The sequence below is a fragment of the Chlorocebus sabaeus genome, chromosome 3 (genome assembly GCF_047675955.1).
Source record: "Chlorocebus sabaeus isolate Y175 chromosome 3, mChlSab1.0.hap1, whole genome shotgun sequence".
In the NCBI taxonomy this organism is placed as follows: Eukaryota; Metazoa; Chordata; class Mammalia; order Primates; family Cercopithecidae; genus Chlorocebus; species Chlorocebus sabaeus.
In genome coordinates, this window is record NC_132906.1 from 76,602,149 (window position 1) to 76,621,984 (window position 19,836).

At 42.7% G+C, this 19,836-nt stretch overlaps 1 protein-coding gene across 1 annotated transcript in view; it reads right to left on the reverse strand.

Annotated features, from left to right (window-relative positions):
* The window catches only part of DCT (dopachrome tautomerase), a 66,925-nt gene extending 60,820 nt beyond the window's left edge, over positions 1-6,105 (reverse strand). Inside the window, exon 1 of the mRNA XM_073014434.1 lies at positions 5,952-6,105. Coding sequence (XP_072870535.1) covers positions 5,952-6,057 — 106 coding nt within the window. The 5' untranslated portion in view covers positions 6,058-6,105. The remainder of the gene's footprint in view (positions 1-5,951) is intronic.
* Positions 6,106-19,836: the final 13,731 nt, after the last annotated feature.

Below are 19,836 nucleotides of genomic sequence, written 5' to 3' on the forward strand. Positions count from 1 at the left end.
GACCAATCAGCAGGATGTGGGTGGGGCCAAATAAGGGAATACAAGCTGGCCACCCCAGCCAGCAGCAGCACCCCATTGGGGTCCCCGTCCACACTGTGGAAGTTTTGTTCTTTCACTCTTCACAATAAATCTTGCTGTTGCTCACTCTTTGGGTCCACACCACCTCTAAGAGCTATAACACTCACTGCAGAGGTCTGCGGCTTCATTCTTGAAGTCAGCGAGACCACGAACCCACCAGAAGGAAGGAACTCCGGACACACCATCTTTAAGAGCTGTAACACTCACGGCGAAGGTCTGCAGCTTCATTTTTGAAGTCAGTGAGACCAAGAACCCACCGGAAGGAACCAACTCCAGACACACATTTAGCTCCCTGATTAAAACTTAGCATAAACATTTAGCATAAAGAAGACTAAAAGCATAAAGATATGTGCTCCCATTCCCAAAGCAATAAAAGGACCAAAGGAGTGTGCATGAAAGTGTGAGTGTGTGTGTGCGTGCGTGTGCGCGCGTTCCCTCCAAAGCACCAAGCAGTGGCTGTTGATGGCAGTATAAAATAAGTTTCTCTTCAGGATGTTCAAAAGCAAACCTGGCCGCATGAATTAGATGGCCTAATTTTAAACGTACAAAACACCTCTAGTTCTTAATGAACAAACAAGCAAAGTGCACCATCAGTGACCTAGACACCATTTCAGTTTTACACTGGAAGCAATAAGTGAAGTTAGAAATGAGTTGAGTCCCAGAGCTAGCCTCAAGTCCAAGCCATGGAGAATATTAAACTGACCTCTCCTCATGACTCTGGCCAACCCTGTGTTCCAGTCCTTCACCCTCTCCACAGGAGAGGGCTGCGCCCCCACCATGCTCAAACCCAAAGCACAGCTGGCCTTCCCTCTTCTCCTCAGCTTGAGGTTATAACTGACAAACAAATATTTTTTATATATATACATTTTTTTTTTAAGGCATACAATATGAAGTTTTAATTTACATATATGTTGTGAAATGATAATCAAGCTAATTAACATACCCGTAACATATAGTTACCTTTTTTGTGTGTGAGGGAACAATTAAGATCTATTCTTTGGGCAAATTTCAAGTATACAATAGAGTATAGTTAAGTATGGTCACCGGGCTATCCACTAGATCTCCAGAGCTTATTCATCCTACACATCTGAAGCTTTGTACCCTTTCATCAACATCTCCCTGTTTCCCTCACTTCCCATCCCTGACAACAACCTGTATTAGCCTGTTCTCATGCTGCTGACAAAGACATAGCCGAGACTGGGTAATTTATAAAGAAAAAGAGGTTTAATGAACTCACAGTTCCCCGTGGTTGTGAAGGCCTCACGATCATGGCAGAAGGCAAGAGTGAAAATGAGAGTCAACCAACAGGGGGAGCCCCTTAGAAAAGCACCAGATCTCGTGAGACTTATTCACTACTACGAGAAGAGTATGGTAGAAACCCCTCCCATGACTCAATTATCTCCCACCTGGTCCCTCCCACAACATGTGGAAATTATGGAGCTACAAGTCAAAATGAGATTTGGGTGGGGATACAACCAAACAATATCACTACCATTCTGCTCTCTACTTCTAAGAGTTTGATGTTTTTAGATCCCATATATAAGTGAGATCATGCAGATTTTGTCTGTCTATGCCCAGCTTATCTCACTTAGCACAGTGTCATTCAGAGTCATCCATCCTGTTGCAAATGACAGAATCTTCTTGCTTTTTAAGGATGAATATTATTCCATTGTGTACCACATTTTCTTTGTCCATTCAACTGTTTATGGACACTTAGCTTGGTTTCTTTTTCTTGGCTATTAGAATAATGCTGCAGTAAACATTGCTCTTCACTTTCTAAATATATTTTCATTTAAAAAAATCATTCAGATAGGCGAACGGAACAAAAGCAGAATAGCACAATGCACCACTCTGTGACAACCCCATTAACATTTGGTGACAATCTTTCCAGACTTGTCTACCACTGCCATCCTCACACGGTGATTTTTAGTTTCTTTTTTTTCTAAATAATTGTTCTTTTATAGGTTCTAAAAGAATTTGGCACTTTGGGAGCCCGAGGAGTGTGGATCACAAGGTCAGGAGATCGAGACCATCCTGGCTAACATGGTAAAACCCCGTCTCTACTAAAAATACAAAAAAGAATTAGCCAGGCGTGGTGGCGGGCGCCTGGAATCCCAGCTACTCAGGAGACTGAGGCAGGAGAATGGCGTGAACCCGCGAGGCAGAGCTTGCAGTGAGCAGAGATCATGCCACTGCACCCCAGCCTGGGTGATAGAGCAAGACTCCGTCTCAAAATTCATTAATTAAAAATAAATAAAAGAATTTGGACATGTTCATCTCTCCGAGCCTTTATTTTCATTGTTTATAAAAAGTGGATGGTGTTCATAGTACCTCTCTCTGATCAGGCTGTTGGAAAAATTAAATAAGTTAGTGCCTCTAGTACATAAAAAGTTAAGTTGTCCTTTCTACTCGCCATCTGTTCCTCCTTTCTACTTTCCTTCCTTTTATATTTATGCCTTGAACAAATGTTTATTAAGCACCTGCTGTATGCCTGACCCTGCACTAGGCACCAGGCTCACAAGGATGGGGAAGAAGACAGCCATGGATCCTGCAGTCACGGTACTTATGCAGAGGGAAGGGAAGGGAAGGAAAAGGGGAAGGAAAAGGGGAAAGGAAAAGGGAAGGGGGAAGGGAGAAGGGAGAAGGGAGAAGGGAGAAGGGAGAAGGGAGAAGGGGAAGGGAGAAGGGGAAGGGAGAAGGGGAAGGGAGAAGGGGAAGGGAGAAGGGGAAGGGAGAAGGGGAAGGGAGAAGGGGAAGGGAGAAGGGGAAGGGAGAAGGGGAAGGGAGAAGGGGAAGGGAGAAGGGGAAGGGAGAAGGGGAAGGGAGAAGGGGAAGGAAAAGGGAGAAGGGAAGGGAGAAGGGAGAAGGGAGAAGGGAAGGGAGAAGGGAAGGGAAGGGTTGCAGGAACTCATGGCAAGACCACCAAACCTGAGAGAGTGAGGGAGGGTGTCCCAAGCAGAGGGCACAGCATTACAAAAGGCCAACCATCAGAATGTGACGCACTGGGTACAAGAAAGGAAGAGTTCATGAGGGACAAAGCTGCAGACTGAGTAGAGACCATGTCAGGAAAGCCCTCATGTTTCAGCTTAAGGAAGCTGAAGGCAGCCCAAAGTTCACTATCTTGTGAGTATTATTGTCTCCCTCACTCTGCCCTTGCTGGGTCTCCCACTGTTTCCATAGCCTCAGCCCCCACTTCTGAGGCTCTGCTGAGGGCGTCTTCACTGTTCCACAGCCCTCCCTGATGTCCCCCTCCTCCCAAGAAGTTTGTCCCTTTCCCTCACCATCATGTTATTCTGTTGCCTCTGCCATTTCCAGTTGACTCTGTGGTGGGGCAGGACACGGACCTTCCTCCAACAGGTACTGCCATAGTTCTCAGCTCACTTTCCCAGCCAGACTCTTTGAGAGAGTGGCTTGAGCTCCCAGCCTCCACCTGCTCTTTCTCCATTTACTCCTTAACCTACTGCACCTGCGTTCAATCATCAGCCCTCAGCACTCAGTTGTGAGGAGCTGGTGAACTCGTTGTGATGACACCCAGCAGGCACCTGGCCAGTCATTAGCTTGCTTGGCCTCTTCATAGCTTTCTGACCCCCTTCTCTCCTTTCTTGGTTCACCCCTTTCCCTTGGCTTCCAGGTACCTCATTCTCCTTGTGTCCTCCTTTTTTTTCTTCATATTCCTTAGCCATCTTTATAAATCTTTCTCGTCTGCTAGCCCTTCAACGTGTGACTGTCCTTTCCTCACTGCACTCTCTCCAAAATCTGTATCTTCAGCCCACATCTGCTCATGCAGACAAATCCTCTGACTTCCAGCCACTGTGAGCCTGCCACCCCAGGTCCCCACCTTACTGTGACTCAGTGAGGCTTCCCAAAGTCAGGCTCATTGCAGGGAAAACCTGGTTTAACTAGCAAAGAGGTGAATTATAAAATATTGTTAGAAACACTGTGGTGGTTTAAATAATGTCTGCCAAAATGATGTCCTCGAGTCCTAAGCTCTGGGACCTGTGAATGTCACTTTATTTGGAAATAAAGTCTTTGAAAATATAGTTAGGCTGGGTGCGGTAGCTCATGCCTATAATCCCAGCACTTCAGGAGGCCAAGGGGACATGGATTACTTGAGTCCAGGAGTTCAAGGCCAGCCTGGGAAACATAGCAAAAACCCCATCTCTACTAAAAATACAAAAAAAAAAAAAAAAAAAATTAGCTGGGCATGGTGGTGAATGCCTGTAGTCCCAGCTACTCAGGAAGCTGAGGTAGGAGGGTCACCTAAGCCTGGGAGGTCGAGGCTGCAGTGAGCCAAGATCATGCCACTGTACTAAAGCTAGGGTGACAGAGACCCCATCTCAAAAAAAGAAGGGAAGGGGAGGGGAGGGGAGGGGAGGGGAGGAGAGGCAAGGGAAAAGTTAAGGATCTTAAAATGATACAGTACTGGATTTAGGGTGGGCACAAAATCTGACTGGTGTCCTCATAAAACAATAGGCCTCAGAAAACTGGAGCGACACAAGGAAGAAGGCCATGTGAAGACAAAGGCAGAGAGTGGAGTGATACTGTCACAAGCCAAAGACTGCCTGGAGCTGCCAGAAGCTAGAAGAGAGGACAGGTTCTCCCCTAGAACCTCTGGGGACCTAGAAGCTCTGGGGACCCACCTATATCTTGATTTCAGACTTCTGGCCTCCACAACGGTGACAGAATAAATTCCTGTTGTTTTAAGTCACCCAGTTTATGGTAATTTGTGACAGCAGCCCTAGAAAACTAATACAGGTATGTACCCATTATTCTCTTTTTAAAAATTGCTCATACAGTTTTCAAGTGGGGGTCCTGGCTTTCATAACTATTAGAGTTATTGATGAACTACTGTTTGTTTTTTACCTGTAAAATGAATGGTGTTGGTTGTGCATAAGTGAAGTAAACATTTTCTTTCTGTCTTGTTTATGTTGTTGCTTGGTGAACTCATTTATCAAAGTGAAGGCAAAAATAAACATTAGTCCATCTTAATCCAAAGTCAAATTTGCAAAATGTGGAATTAATAAGATGCTGCTGAAAAGTGGTATAATCCTTGCTATTTTTAAAGACTGTGATTCTTGTGTTTGGCTAATGTAATTAATCTGCAGCTAAAATCATCCGTTCCAAATTTACACTCATTTTCAATGCTTCAATATGTTTGCAAAGCAGCATTCTGCTTCTGTGTACTGCAGGTAGATTCTTGTTACCTGTTAGCCTTGGTAGAGCTTCTCAACCGACGCTGTGCACAACTTTGGTGGTGCTGGGGCTTTCGTAGTTTTTTGGTTTTGGGGTTTTTTTGGTTTTTTTGTTTGTTTGTTTGTTGTTTGTTTTTTTGGTTTTTCTTCTTGAGATGGAGTTTCACTCTTGTTGCCCAGGCTGGAGTGCAGTGGTGCAGTCTCAGCTCACTGCAACCTCCACCTCCCGGGTTCAAGTGATTCTCCTGCCTCCGCCTCCTGAGTAGCTGGGATTACAGGTGCCCGCCACCATGCCCGGGTAATTTTTTGTATTTTTAGTAGAGATGGGGTTTCATTTTGTTGACCAGGCTAGTCTCAAACTCCTGACCTCAGATGATCCACCCACCTCGGCCTTTCAAAGTGCTGGGATTACAGGCATGAGCCACCACATCTGGCCAGCATTTGTTTTTGATCTGGGGGGATACTTGCTACTGGCATTCAATGGGCAGGTGGCAGAGTAATCCTACCCAAAATGCCCATAAGCAACCCTCTGAAAAATTTCGCTAAGGATTTCCAATACAACATTTGTGACTTGCCAAGGTGATGCCATTTATTATTAGGTGTGCGAAAAATAATGAGAACTGACTTGTATTGGCTTCTTCTCTTTGTATTCAAGGCACCTTCTGCATAACTCCCTTCTACCTTTTCTCATCGGACTGTGTGCGTTCACATGTTCATCTTCCTCTAGTCTGTGTGTGACATCAGAACAGAGACGGCACTTCATTCGTCTTTGTATCCCCAGCAGCATTTCAGCAACAGAGTGGATGCTCAGTTAGGCTTGATGACTGAAAACAAACAAAAGCCTGGTACACCAAAAAAGGTTAAAAAATGTTCACAAGAATGAATTGTCTCTTTTGTCACAGAAATACTCTTTGTTATCCCGAAGGCCCTGGTTTGGTCTTGGGGAAAGGACACCAGATCTGCTATCCTGGTCTAGGGTTCTTGACACGTGCATTTTATCATTATCTTACTAGGTCTTAGATTTTTCATCTGGAAAATAAGGGGAATTAGGGCTTGGTCTGCATTATTCTAAGGTCTCTTCCAGCTTCAAAAATTCTACTTCTTTGTTAGATAAAGATAATATTACCTCAAGATTAGACACCATAGTTCTATTGCCAAGTGCAGGCTATTTTTAGATTTTCTACTAATCCTCTAACATAAGTCATTATCTTATTTAATGTCAGAGTCTAGATTTGGCCGAACGTCCATTTGTAGAAGCTACAGTTTTAGAAACAAATGTACCTAGCTTGAGAATGTAAGCTATGTGGTCATGTGTTATCCTGGTTTCCATGGGAGCATATTTTCCTTTTCAGCCATTGAGGAAGGCAGGGAGGATATCAAGAGCTATTCTACGTAATCAGAGTTGAAAGAAAGTGAGTATGGCACAAAAGTGGGGAGAAGAGAAAATGGCAAACATGATGGGACATCACTTTGTGAGCTGGTACAAAAAACTTTGGTTTCCATCTTGCTAGCCAACCCTATTGTCTTCTCAGCTTGAACAATTTGATAAAGCAAGCTGCCTTGTTGAAGAGACCCACGTGGCAAGAAATTGAGAGCAGTCTTCAACCAACAGCCAGCAAGTAACTAAGGCCCTCAGTCCAGCAATCCACAAGGAACCAAATCTTGGAAACATCTGTGTGAGCTTGGAAGTGAATTCTCTCCAGCTGAGCTTTAAGATTACGACCCCCCGCAGCTGACTTGACTGCATCTTGTTAGAAATGCGGGAGTAGAGAACCAGCTGAGCCCTGCCTGGATTCCTGATCCACAGAAACTGTGAGATAATACATGTATTTTAAGCTGCTAAATTTGGGGGTAATTTGTTGCACAGCAATATATAACTAATATATTTGATATTGAGAAATCACATATAGTTTGTTATCTGCTACCACAGATATCTAAACACCAGTGACTATCTTATGTTTCTCCCTCTGGCGTTTACTTAATTGCTTAAAACTCCATCTGGTCACCTAGCACCTAGCTCTTTGTTTCTAAATACCATTCTCCATTAAAACAAACTAGGGCTCTTGGGGAAATAGTTGATTCCAGGGTTGGGGCAGAAAAAGGCAAAAGCAGAGCCTGAAACATTTTTTGATGCAACAAAGTAAGGAGTGCTCCCTAAAATGATGAGGCAAGTCAAAAGGATACAGAAACCAACTTGAAGAGCCCCCAGTGGTAAAATCTGAAACAATGTGAATAAGAATTTAAATAATAATTGTAATAGATTATAACCCATAGAACAAAATAAATAATTATGAGTTCATACTTATATAAATAAACACATAAAAAAATAAACATGTGAGAAGGGACAGCAGAATTTAATTAGTAAATATAGAAAGAATGATGCAAATAGAAACTAACTATTAGACAAATTCCACAGGAATCATTATGGATTACATTGTTGCATGACAAAAGAGTGTATTTACATAGTCTCAAAATATCTTCTTGTATTTATTGCTTATAAAGAAAAAAATAATTTTTTAAAGTGGGGAAATCTGTAAGATACCACCTTAACCTAGCGATCAAATTTAGCATCACCGGTGATAAGATGTAACAGATCAGCATCAGGTACATCCTGTTATTCACTAAGAAGGGCACAGCATCACTTTGCCAAAAATGTTTAGCTTCAATCTATTAACATTTATTTTAAAAATCAGGCTGATGCACATCGAGAGTTTTTACTATTATCTTACTCCAATGAGCTCTTTGAGTCTTGGTTTCTTTATCTGGAAAATAAGGGTGTTGGACTGGCCAGTATTCTTCAAAAGTGTTCAAGTCATAAAGACAAAGACTAAGAACTGCACAGATCAAGGAGTCTATGGAGACACAACTACATGACATGTTTAATCAGAAAAGGGACATTAGAAGGAAAACTGGCAAAGCTCAAGTAAGATCTCTGGATGAGGAAACATCATTGTATCAATGTTAATTTCCTACCTTTGATAATTATGCTAGGGTTATGTAAAGTATTGACATAAGGAAAAGCTGGGGGTAAAAAGTAAAGAGAAAGTCTTGCTACTCTTTTTTGGAACTTTTCTACAAGTCTAAAGTTATTTCAAAATAAAAAGTTTAATAATAAAAAACATCTGGTATTCTAAAGGGACATTCTGGTGGCCTTTCAGTCTCACACCACAAGCAAACAGGTGCAACACCTTTGATGTGGGCTACAAAAGAGTCCCTCCTTGACAGACAGTAATCAACCCATATCAAAGAACAGCCTGCTTTTGAACAACAGGTGGAGTTTGCATTTCTGGTATATTGACTATTTTTTATCTAAACTCTTAGAAGACATTAGCTCAGTCTTAATTAATCACTTCTAACTTTATAGAGTCAAGAGTCTACAGGTTTTAGTCTCTATCCTTCACTTCATTCATGATAGAAGAAACTGCTCATCCAAATCTTTAGCCAAGATAAAAATGTGCACATGAAAGGCCCCTATATACTGCTCTTTAGTCACATTTTTATAAGTTTATAAGTTTTATAAGTTTACATTGTTTACTATGACATACATAATCATACGTACATAATCAGTTATTTGCAAAGATCATAGCATGCTTCATTTTATGATGCTGTTAGTAAAAAGTGATAACTAGTAATTATTATGTATTATGTTGGTGGTAGAAACTGTCTGTCATTGCCCTAATTATTTGTCATAATAACTAACATTTTATTCCTATTACATAGGAAGCACTGAGCAGACCACTTTATAGATTATTTCTTTTATTCCTTCAATAACACTATGAGTTAGGCACAGATGAGTCTGCAAACATATATTCACTAGTAATATCTGACATCAGAGAAAGAGCTAGGTGGGTTACACTGGACCCCAGGAAAGGTTTGTGCTGGAGAAATGACTGAGTTGTCATGGCAACAGCCACTATTTGATCAATTCTCTTCTATTTATGTCTTTTAAATCAGTTTACTCTGTTAGCACTGGGGGAAGGGGAGTAGGCATGGAGGGAAGGAGGAAGAAAGAAAGAAAGAAAGAAAGAAAGAAGGAAAAAAAATCTCAAATTGTCTGAAGAGTCTCAACCTTGTCATAAAAATATAACTTTCAGTTTGATGTGTTTAAAATTAGAGAAGTTTCCAATTGGAGGAGAAAGACTCAGGAGGAACATGAAAGGCAGCTTTTAAAATGTGAAGGGCTGTTCTGGGAAAGGGGGATTCAAATTGTTGTGTGTGACCTGAGAAAGAAGAATGGGGCCCATGGGTGGAGGTTCACACAGACACATTGTAGCTCATTATAAAGAAACACTTTCTAACCAGATAGTCCAATTACAGGAGATGCTGCCTCAGGACTTGCTGAGCTCTTGGTCCCATGAGTGCTACTGAGGAGGCTGGATGACCAACTCTCAGAGAAGAAGAATAAAAACAGGGAATTGGTACTTAAATTAAATGACTTTGAAGGTCTCTTCTAGTCAGGATGCTCTGTGAGAAATTCTGAGCCTTTGTTTTGCCACTGAATCAGACCCTACTGAGAGAGGTCAGTTTCCAACTCCTTCCTCCATGGTGTCTTAGCTTTGGGCTACCTATTATGTTGAGTTGAGAGAAGGAAACAATGGGTATTTGGAGATAAGAGGCTGACTCAGACAACCAATGCATTGCTGTGAGGTCTTTCAGAGCTGACAGAGACCTGTATGAGATCTAAAATTTGGAAGACTCTTAACTTTGTGAACTTCTCTTCTTTTTCTCTAAGTGGGAGGCCATGCAGTATGGTGGATAGGATGTCAGTTGTGGAGAGCCTGCTTGGGAACAAATCCTGGGTTCCCATCTCCTGGCTGTGGCAGTCACTGGTATTGTTCTCTCAAATATTTCCATATCTTTTCTCCTGGGAAGAATTGACATCTCCCCCACACCACCACCCCCTCCCCCGACACACACAGAGGAATGTGACCATGTGACCCATTCTGGCCAGTAAAATAAAAGAGGTAAAGCCAGTGTGTGATTTTCAGCCTGGCCCCAAAGTGGACAATGTGGAGCAAAGCCCCCTGACAACCATAATGGACATGCAGCATGAGTGAGAAATAAATCCTTGTCTTAAGCCACTTAGATTTTAGGAGTGTTATCTTAGCATAACTTAGCTTACCCTGACTGATACATGGGCTCTGGGCCAGTTACTTGACATTGCTAAATCTCAGACTTCTTATACATAAAATAGAATCATAATAGCACTCATCTTCTAGGACTGCTGTGAGAATCAAGTGAGAGAGTTAATGCCTACAAAGTCTTAACACAGTGCCTGGTTTATAAGTGAGTGCTCAAAAATGTTATCTACTATGATCACTATACCATAAGCTCCACTGGGTCAGGAATCACGTGCCTGACACTCAATAGCAATTTGTGGCTATTGACCAGGCAATCAATAGCAATTTGTTGAAAAATCAAATTAAGTCATTCTTGACAAGGAGCATCAGTGACACCTACCACACTATTGCTAATCTGATGAATGATATTCGGTTGTAATCTTACTCATGGCAGCGTCCTCCTTGAAACTCCTTTGTTTTCTAAGATATTCCTCCTGGCTGATTTCCTCCTAGATCTCTGGCCTCTCCTCAATCCCTTTTCCAGTTCCTCTTTCTACTCTCTTACTATCAACGGCATTCTCCAGAGTTATGTCTTTGGCCCTCTTCACATCAGAGTCACTAGATGGCTCTACAAAGTCTTAATGCCCAGCTCCCACCTGCAGGTATCCTGATATAATTGGACTAGGGTGCATCACAGGCATCAGGATATTTAATGTGATAACCACATCAGAAAGTAAAAAAAAACAGGTAAAATTAATTTGAGTAATATATTTAACCCACTACATCCAAAGTATCATTGTGATACTTTGTGATTGTCCTGTGTAGCCAAAGTGGAGAGTTAATGCCCTGCACCTGAACTGTCCACCACAATGACCAAATAAGACAATTAAGCATTTGCATTGTGGTGAGTCCAAACTGAGGTGTGCTGTTAGTGTAAAATACATACAAGGTTTCAAAGACTCCTATGAAGAAAAGCATGTGAAGTTGACTCATTCTTAATTTTCATACTGAGCACATGTTGAAACAATGATACTTTGGATGTAGTGGGTTAAATATATTACTCAAATTAATTTTACCTTTTTTTTTTTTACTTTCTGATGTGGTTATCAGGAAATTTTAAATTACATATGTGGCTTATGTTATATTTCTAGTAGACAGAGCTGCTTTAGACACTCCTGCTGTGTGGTGCCAGCTTTCTCATGGCTTTTGCCACTGTACATTATGATCCACAAATATACTTCTCCAGCACCTACTTCTTTTTGAGCTCCAAGCTCACGCATCCAACCCAAACACACATCTTCCACAAAATTGGCTCTTCCTCCTCCTGGTGCCGCCTGTGGAGCATCAACATCTACTTGTTCACCAGACAAAAGCCTGCAATTCCTTCCACTTCTCCACATTTTCCCCCGACCACATGGACCACCTCCTGCGCATTCTACTTCCTAAATATTTCTCAAAACTCTGCATTGCTCTTCATTCCCACTGTTTCTGTCCTCACTGGCTTTCAGTGGTCTATCTTCCCTCTAATTTATTGTAGACACCTAGCAAGAGATGGATCATTTCAAAATGCAAATCTCTTCTGTTTAAAAATGCTTTCATGGCACCAATGGACTTGAGGATAAAATCTAAAGTCCTAACAATGTCTATGAGGCCTTTCCTGATAAGGTGCTTACCTTTCTCTCCCACATTCCCACCTGAGAAATGGGGGCTGCCCTACCCCTCCAGCTACATTGAATTGCTGATTCCTCCAATACACTCTGCTCTCTCAGGACCCTGGATCTTTGGACAAACTGCTCTCTTCCTGGAATGCTCTTCCTGTTCCCCTGCACCTACACAACTTTCTTTCTCTCTCTCTCTCTTTTTTTTTTTTTCTTTTGAGATGGAGTCTCACCGTCACCCAGGCTGCAGTGCAGTGGCATGATCTTGGCTTACTGCAACCTCCACCTCCTGGGTTCAAGCGATTCTTGCACCTCAGCCTCCCAAGTAGCTGGGACTACAGGCGCGTGCCACTACACCTGGCTAATTTGTGTATTTTTTGTAGAGACAGGGTTTTACCATGTTGGCCAGGCTGGTCTCAAACTCCTGACCTCAAGTGATCCACCTGCCTCGGCCTCCCAAAGTGCTAGGATTACAGGTGTGAGCCACCGCGCCCAGCCTCATAACTTTCATCATTCAGGACTCCCAGCTTGCTCTCCATGAAAACTTCCCCAGCCACCCCCTCCCTCTGACTAAAGAAGAAACTCTTTCTCACCCCACTCCATGTTCTCATACCATAGGTGTATTGTCTCCTCCCACTATACACCTCAACGCCCAGCACTGTCTCTGTGTGTGTGTGTGTGTGTGTGTGTGTGTGTGTGTGTGTGTGTGTGTGTGTGTTTTAAGAGATGGGGGTCTTGCCGTGTCACTCAGGCTGGAGAGCAACGGTGCAATCATAGCTCACTGCAGCCTCCAATTCTGGGGCTCAAACAATACTTCCCCCTCCACCTCCTGAGTAGCTGGGACCACAAGTGCGTGACGCCACGCCTGGCCTTTTATTGCCCTTTTACTTTGTCTACTCCCACTAGACCATAAGGCTTTTAAAGGCAGTAGCCCTTCCTGACTTGCCTTTGTATCCCCAGTGCCTCACCGAGTACCGGATACAGCATAATAATAACAGCGGCCGGGCGCGGTGGCTCAAGCCTGTAATCCCAGCACTTTGGGAGGCCGAGACGGGCGGATCACGAGGTCAGGAGATCAAGACCATCCTGGCTAACACGGTGAAACCCCATCTCTACTAAAAATGCAAAAAATTAGCCAGGTGAGGTGGCGGGCGCCTGTAGTCCCAGCTACTCGGGAGGCTGAGGCAGGAGAATGGCGTGAACCTGGGAGGCGAAGCTTGCAGTGAGCTGAGATCCGGCCACTGCACTCCAGCCTGGGCGACAGAGCAAGACTCCGTCTCAAAAAATGATAATAATAATAATAACAACAGCAACAATAATAACAACGTTAATAATAGCAGCAGGGATTGAGCAGTTACTACATGTCAGAAACTGCTCTCTGCTTCACATGGATTGCCTCTTTTAATAATAACTTTCTAGAAGATATTGAGATAATAAAATTTGAGCATGGCCTAGGACTGTGCTAAACACTACAAGACACACTAAGGAGCAGGTTCTCTAATCTGAAGAAATTGGAAATATCATCAAGTAACAAAAATAGTGCACAATTCTTTCAAGCAAAACTACCACCCAGCGAAAGACATTCAGATAACTTCTAATTTATTAAAGGAAGAGTTGTTCTTGCCATTTAAAAATAAAAATATGTCAACTGGAATTATAATTATTATGAACAGTTGAAAAGCCAGAAGTGAGAAAAAACTACAAACTATTTAGTGAAACACGTAGTGTGGCATGACTTTGTTCACCAAAACATTGACTAAGTACGGAATGTTTCTATTCAGTCTTAAATAATCCCTGTTAGTTCATCAATCCAACAAATCTATGTAATATTTACAATACAACATGCCAATGAATAGGTATCTCATGTGTGTGTATATATATATACACACACATGCACACACCCCTATGTGTATTTATGTGAAAATACACAGGAGCTAGAAAAGAAACACATGAAAGATTTAAAACAACAAAGCCAAACTAAGTATTCAGACCCATTAGAACTTCAGAGTAGGAAGAGATTAGTGAGGATCATTGTAGCCAGGGGAGCCTTCATACAAGTAACAAGATTTGAAGAGGAAGCTGTGGAAGGCTGAATATACAGAAGGTAGAAAGAAGGGCTTTCCAGGCAGCAGAAATAGCATAAGCAAAAGCATGAGTGAGACCATGAACATTTTCAGAGAACATGCCATTGTATTAAGTCAAAGTCTCACCCATGTCTTTAAAGACACAAAGGGCTGGTTTCTTCATTTCTCCTGATTCATGTCTGTGCTTTTGTGTCACTTGTGATGCTGGGTGAAAGAAGGTGCCTCTCTGATGTGTGCTAGTCATTCCCAAGGCGACAGCTCTGTCAGAGATAAAAATAAGGAAGCATCCTTTTTTATCTCCTTTGAGATGCTAACAGGCTACTTTCCAGATCGCATTCCAGTCTATAGTTGGTTAGCAGATTTGTGTACTGGTTCCACCTGGGCATATAAATGACTCTCTCCACTCAAAGTGCTTTGTAGAGCACAAGAATTTATCATGTAGAGAGGTAACTATGGTCTGTTACAGTTTTATTGGTGTCTGTGGAATAATCCTGAGCTTAGAGTAAATTTTAGCACACCAAGCAATTTATATAACAACCAACCTCCAATTATCTAATTTTCAGAAACAGTATATGAAACAATGGGCAGCATTTGTTAGGCACTTACTATACCTCTGAGATTTGGCAGGGAATGTTCTGTTACAGGGAGACAAAACAAGCAGGGAGCAGCCAGAGGTCCACACACTAGGGCTAGGCAGGCTCTAAAGACTCTACTCGGTTCCCAGAGAGTCAGGCTGGGAGATGGCCTTTAGATAAAGATAGATACTGCCAGGCATGGTGGGTCACACCTGTAATCCCAGCACTTTGGGAGGCCAAGGTGGGTGGATCACTTGAGGTCAGGAGTTCGAGACTAGCCTGACCAACATGGTGGAATCCCATCTTTACTAAAATACAAAAATTAGCCAGGCATGGTGGTGGGCGCCTGTATTCTCAGTTATTGAGGGAGGCTGAGGCAAGAGAATTGCTTAAACCCAGGAGGCAGAAGTTGTAGTGAGCCAAGATTGTGCCATTGCACTCCAGTCTGGGCAACAGGAATGAAACTCTGTCACACACACAAGATAGATACCTATCTCTTTTCTTGATTTAGATGTAAAAGGTCAGGGATTGGAGATGGGGCAGCCAGAACACTGAGACTAGGATCATGGGCTGTGCATTTGGGCTTTCCAGAGATGGAAAGCAAAAGCCAGCGACACTTAGCTCTGAGTATAAGACCTAGCTGCCTACTGTGCCGGGAACATCACCACTTCCATCCTAATGAAATATGGAGACTGCAGATGTGACGTCATAATGACAGTACAAGGAAGGGGAGGTGGCAAAATACAAATTTCCTCACAGAGGAACAGGGGTGGGTATCGATGAGGTTCACTACATCTGACTTCAAGCAGCCTTTCTGAACCCCAACCTCTTGTTTCCCTTCCTGCCCTGAGAGGCTGTACTGACCATTGCAGAGTCCGAGAGGAGTAAGCAAAGTTAGCAGCTAGTAAGCAAAGCGAGCAGCCTTGGCTGGGCTGAGCGACAGGAAGGTTGTGTGTGTTCAGAGGCTGCTGCAGCACAGGGTAAGACGTGTGGCCCAGACTCCAGGGCAGTGTCAGAAGAGGCTGCACTCACATGCAAAAGCTAAACAGGAGTTAACCAGGCAGAGTGGGGAGCACGTGGGCAAAGGGACCAGCAGGAAGAAAGGCAGGGATGTGAGAAAGGCTGGGCCTTTCGGTTCCCTCAATACGGCTGTAGGGCAGGGTGGGAAGGGGGAAGACAAAAGATGGACGTGGAGACCTAGCCTTGCATGGCAGGCAAAGGAGCCTGCAAATTAGACTGGAGACAGAGAGGCGTTCAGCAGATGTAGCATAATTAGAGCTGTATTTTAGAAAGACTGCTCTGATGACAGGATGGAAAAAGTTAACTAGGTTTGTTAGGGACTGAATGTTTGTACCCCCTACTTCTTGCCCAAATGCATATGCTGAAAACTCTAAACCCCAATGTGATGGTATTAGCAGGTGAGGCCTTTGTGAGATAATTAGGTCATGAGGGTAGAGCCCTCATGAATAGGATTCGTGCCCTTAGAAAAGAGACTGCAGAGAAATCTTTAGCCCTCTCTCTACCTTGTGAGGACACAACCAGAAGATGGCAGTCTATGAACCAGGAAGAGGACCCTGGGCAGAACCCAACCATGTTGGTGTCTTGATCTTGGACTTCCAGCCTCCAGAACTGTAAGAAATAAATGTCTGTTGTTTATAAGCCTCCTGGTCTATGATACTCGGCTGTAGCAGCCCCAACTGACTAAGACAGAGTTCAAGGGGGATACAGAAGGCAGTAAAATTAGTAAGAAAACTGCTGCAATAATCCAAGTACTAAATAAACAAGGTTCTAAACCAAATTGGCAACAGTGGGGAATGAAGAGGATGGGATAGATTCAAACTGCAACAAGGAGGTACAAAAGAATACACAGAATTTGCAAACCATTGGATGTGGAAGGTGAGGAACAAGAGAAGTAAAGTAAACCCCATGGTTAAGGCTTAGCTAACTGAGTAGCTGGTAATGCCACTTACCAAATACTGAATCAGTACTTGTCAGTGCTAAGCTGCTATATGTATTCCAAGCATGATGGGTTCTAATACAAGGAAGTAGAGGTTTACAAAACCTCAAGGAGGGCTTGGAGTGGTTTTCAGAAGTGCTACAGCTGCTGTTCAGAAAAAGAGAAGCTTCTTTGAATCTTAAGAACTTCTAGAAAGCTTGGACCTCAGCTTACAGCAGCAATTCAGGTCATCTCCAAGAAGCCACTGCAGCTGTCTACACTGCCTACAGCACTGTAGCAGATACTCACCTGGGAGTTCAGCTAGAGAATGGAAAGTTGAGTTGGGGTAGGCAACGTGATCTCCAAGGAAGATGTTTGATACACACATACAGATAACAAGGGAGAGTTCTGAACTAGAAGGACAGATTTGAGAGTCATGGGGCTTATAAATGGAATCACCCAGAGAGAACATAGGCAGAAAAGTGAGAAAGAACAGGACAGTATCCACAGGAGTCCAAATAAGACAATGATAAGCAGCAACTCAAGCTTCTTGATGCTGCCCCGCCTCCACCCCCACCTAGCCTCTAACTTTAGGAGCTCCTTTGTCTCGTGGTGGGAAGCCAGATTCAGGTGGTCCCAGTGCAAGCCCTCAGTCTCATGTTCTCTAGCGCATGACCAGGGCTATATATGGAAGAGGTGGCATATGGATTGAGTGTGCCTGGCAGATAGTGTAAGCCTGAATTTGCTCCAACTAGGAAAAGATGATGGTCAAGTGCAGGTGGGTAGGAAGGAAAACTTCTGGCAGAATTAAGGCTTTAGGAGGAAAGATACAAATCAGGTAGGCTATTTTCTATATTAAATTTCAACCCTTGCTATAACTGCTGCCCAGAAGAGAAGTACGTCTGGTGAAAATCACATGGTTCAAGCTAAGTGAAATAAACAATTTTTCTTTGTGCTAAAGATTTCATGGTTTTTCTCATTTGCAATGGGGGAAAAATTTTTAAGAGAATAAATCATTAAGAGACAACCTGCTATGGTTTTGGACATTTGTCCCATCCAAAACTCATGTTGAAATTTAATCCCCAATGTGACATTACCAAAAGGGAGGGTCTTTAAGAGGTGATCAGGTCATGAGAGCTCTGCCTTCATGAATGGATTAATTCATGTATGAATGAATGGATTCATGGGTTATCATGGGAATGAGACTGGTGGCTTTATAAGAAGAGGAACAGATACTTGAGTCCACCCACCCTCACCATGTGATGCCCTGTGCCAGCTTGGGCCTCTGCAGTGAGGTCCTCACCAAATGTAGCCTCTCAACCTTGGACTTCTCAGCCCCTACAACTGTAAAAAATAAATTCCTTTTCTTTACAAATTACTGAGTTTCAGGTATTCTGTTATAAGCAACAGAAAATAGACTAAGACACAACCACATTTCCTAACCAAGTAATTTACAAGATTGTTCAAAGAAAGTCAAAACCAATTTCAAAAGTGTGTTCTACGAAACAAGTTTGTACAAAGATACATTATTGCAAATAATGCACCTCAAGGCATACTAATTATGTAGTTTCTAACATTTCCCCCCAAATATGGTCATTTCCCAAATATAAGAGGGTAAGCGAAGTAAGGGATTGAGGAGAATTATATAGGTTAGAAATGATTTTCTAGCAATTTATCTTCCACCCTTTTTATTTATTCCACCCAACAACATCTTTTCATTTCTGTCTCCTAACATCTGATCACTTTTACTCACTATCCAAAGACTGACAATTAACCTCAACAATTTTTGCCATTTTCCAATGAGGGTTCAAAGTCCATGTTGACACTCACCCAATATCCTGGACCTTCATCTTCTTGACTTCATTTCTAGTTAATTACTCCTTTTCTCTACCTCAGATACCACCCTCATGGTCTCATTCTTGACTCTCATCACCCGAAACTGTGTCATTTTCAAAAATGAGACTTCTAAAATTTATAACATGTAAATATCCACCTCTGTGACCATACCCTCACATCCTTCCAGTTCCCTTGCTCAAGCATTCTGTAACAGGCTGAATAATTATACCCAAAGACAGCAAGTCCTAAGTCCTGTAAGCGTTGCCTTATATGGCAAAGACTTTGCATATTCAATTAAATTCTGGATCTTGAGATGGGGAGAGTATCCTTGGATTATCCCAGTGGGCCCTAGATGAAATCACAAGTGTCCTTAAATGAGATATGCAGAGAGAGATTTAACACAGACAGAAGACAGAAGTCAATGTGAACACAGAGGCAAAGATTGGAATGACACAACCACAAGCCAAAGAATGATAGTAGCAAAATAAATTGACTAATTAATTAGATTTTAAAAATTTAAAAAGAATGCTGATAGCCACCAGAAGTTAGAAGAGGCAAGGAATGAATTCTCCCTACTAGAGCCTCAAAGGAAAGCATGGTCCCCACTGATTTCACCCCATTGAAGATGATTTCAGGGCCAGACACAGTGGCTCACACCTCAAATCCCAGCACTTTGAGCAGCCGAGGTGGGAGGATCACTTGAGTCCAGAAGTTCAAGACCGGTCTGGGCAATAAAAGAGAAGAGAAAAGAAAGAAGGAAGGAAGGAAGGAAGGAAGGAAGGAAGGAAGGAAGGAAGGAAGGAAGGAAGGAAGGAAGGAAGGAAGGAGAAAATAAAGAAAAGAAAAAATAAAAAGAAAAGAGGGAGGGAGGGAGAGAGGGGAGGGGAGAGGAGGGGAATGGAGGAGAGGGAAGGATTAAAGAATGACTTCTGTTGTAGTTTGTTATAGCAGCCACAGAAAACTAACGCATACTTGTGCTGCAAGCATTATTCAGTTCCACAACTCATCTGCTTTCTTGCTGCCCTCTTCTCCTCCTACTTGACTTCACTTCCTTTCTTATCCATCCTAAGTTCCATTGTCCATCATTACTATGTTGCAAATATTCATAATTCCCTTGTTCCTCCCTCCTCACTGTCATCAGTGAGCCCCACCATTGGTCGTCTTTGTGTCAGCAACTGGCAACTAAGTGTTGTTTAAAAAAACAATTATACAACCAGGAAGATTGATACCACCCAAAACTGACATCTGGGAACCTCAGCTGAACCCTCCATCTGCTTACCCTCAGCCATGTTCTAGACTATATGTATATCGCTGTCAACTCAACATGGGAGTCACAGAGGCACTTTAAATTCAATGTATCCAAAACTTTTCTCATGATCTCACTCTCCAAACCTACTTCTCCATGTTCCACAGCTCA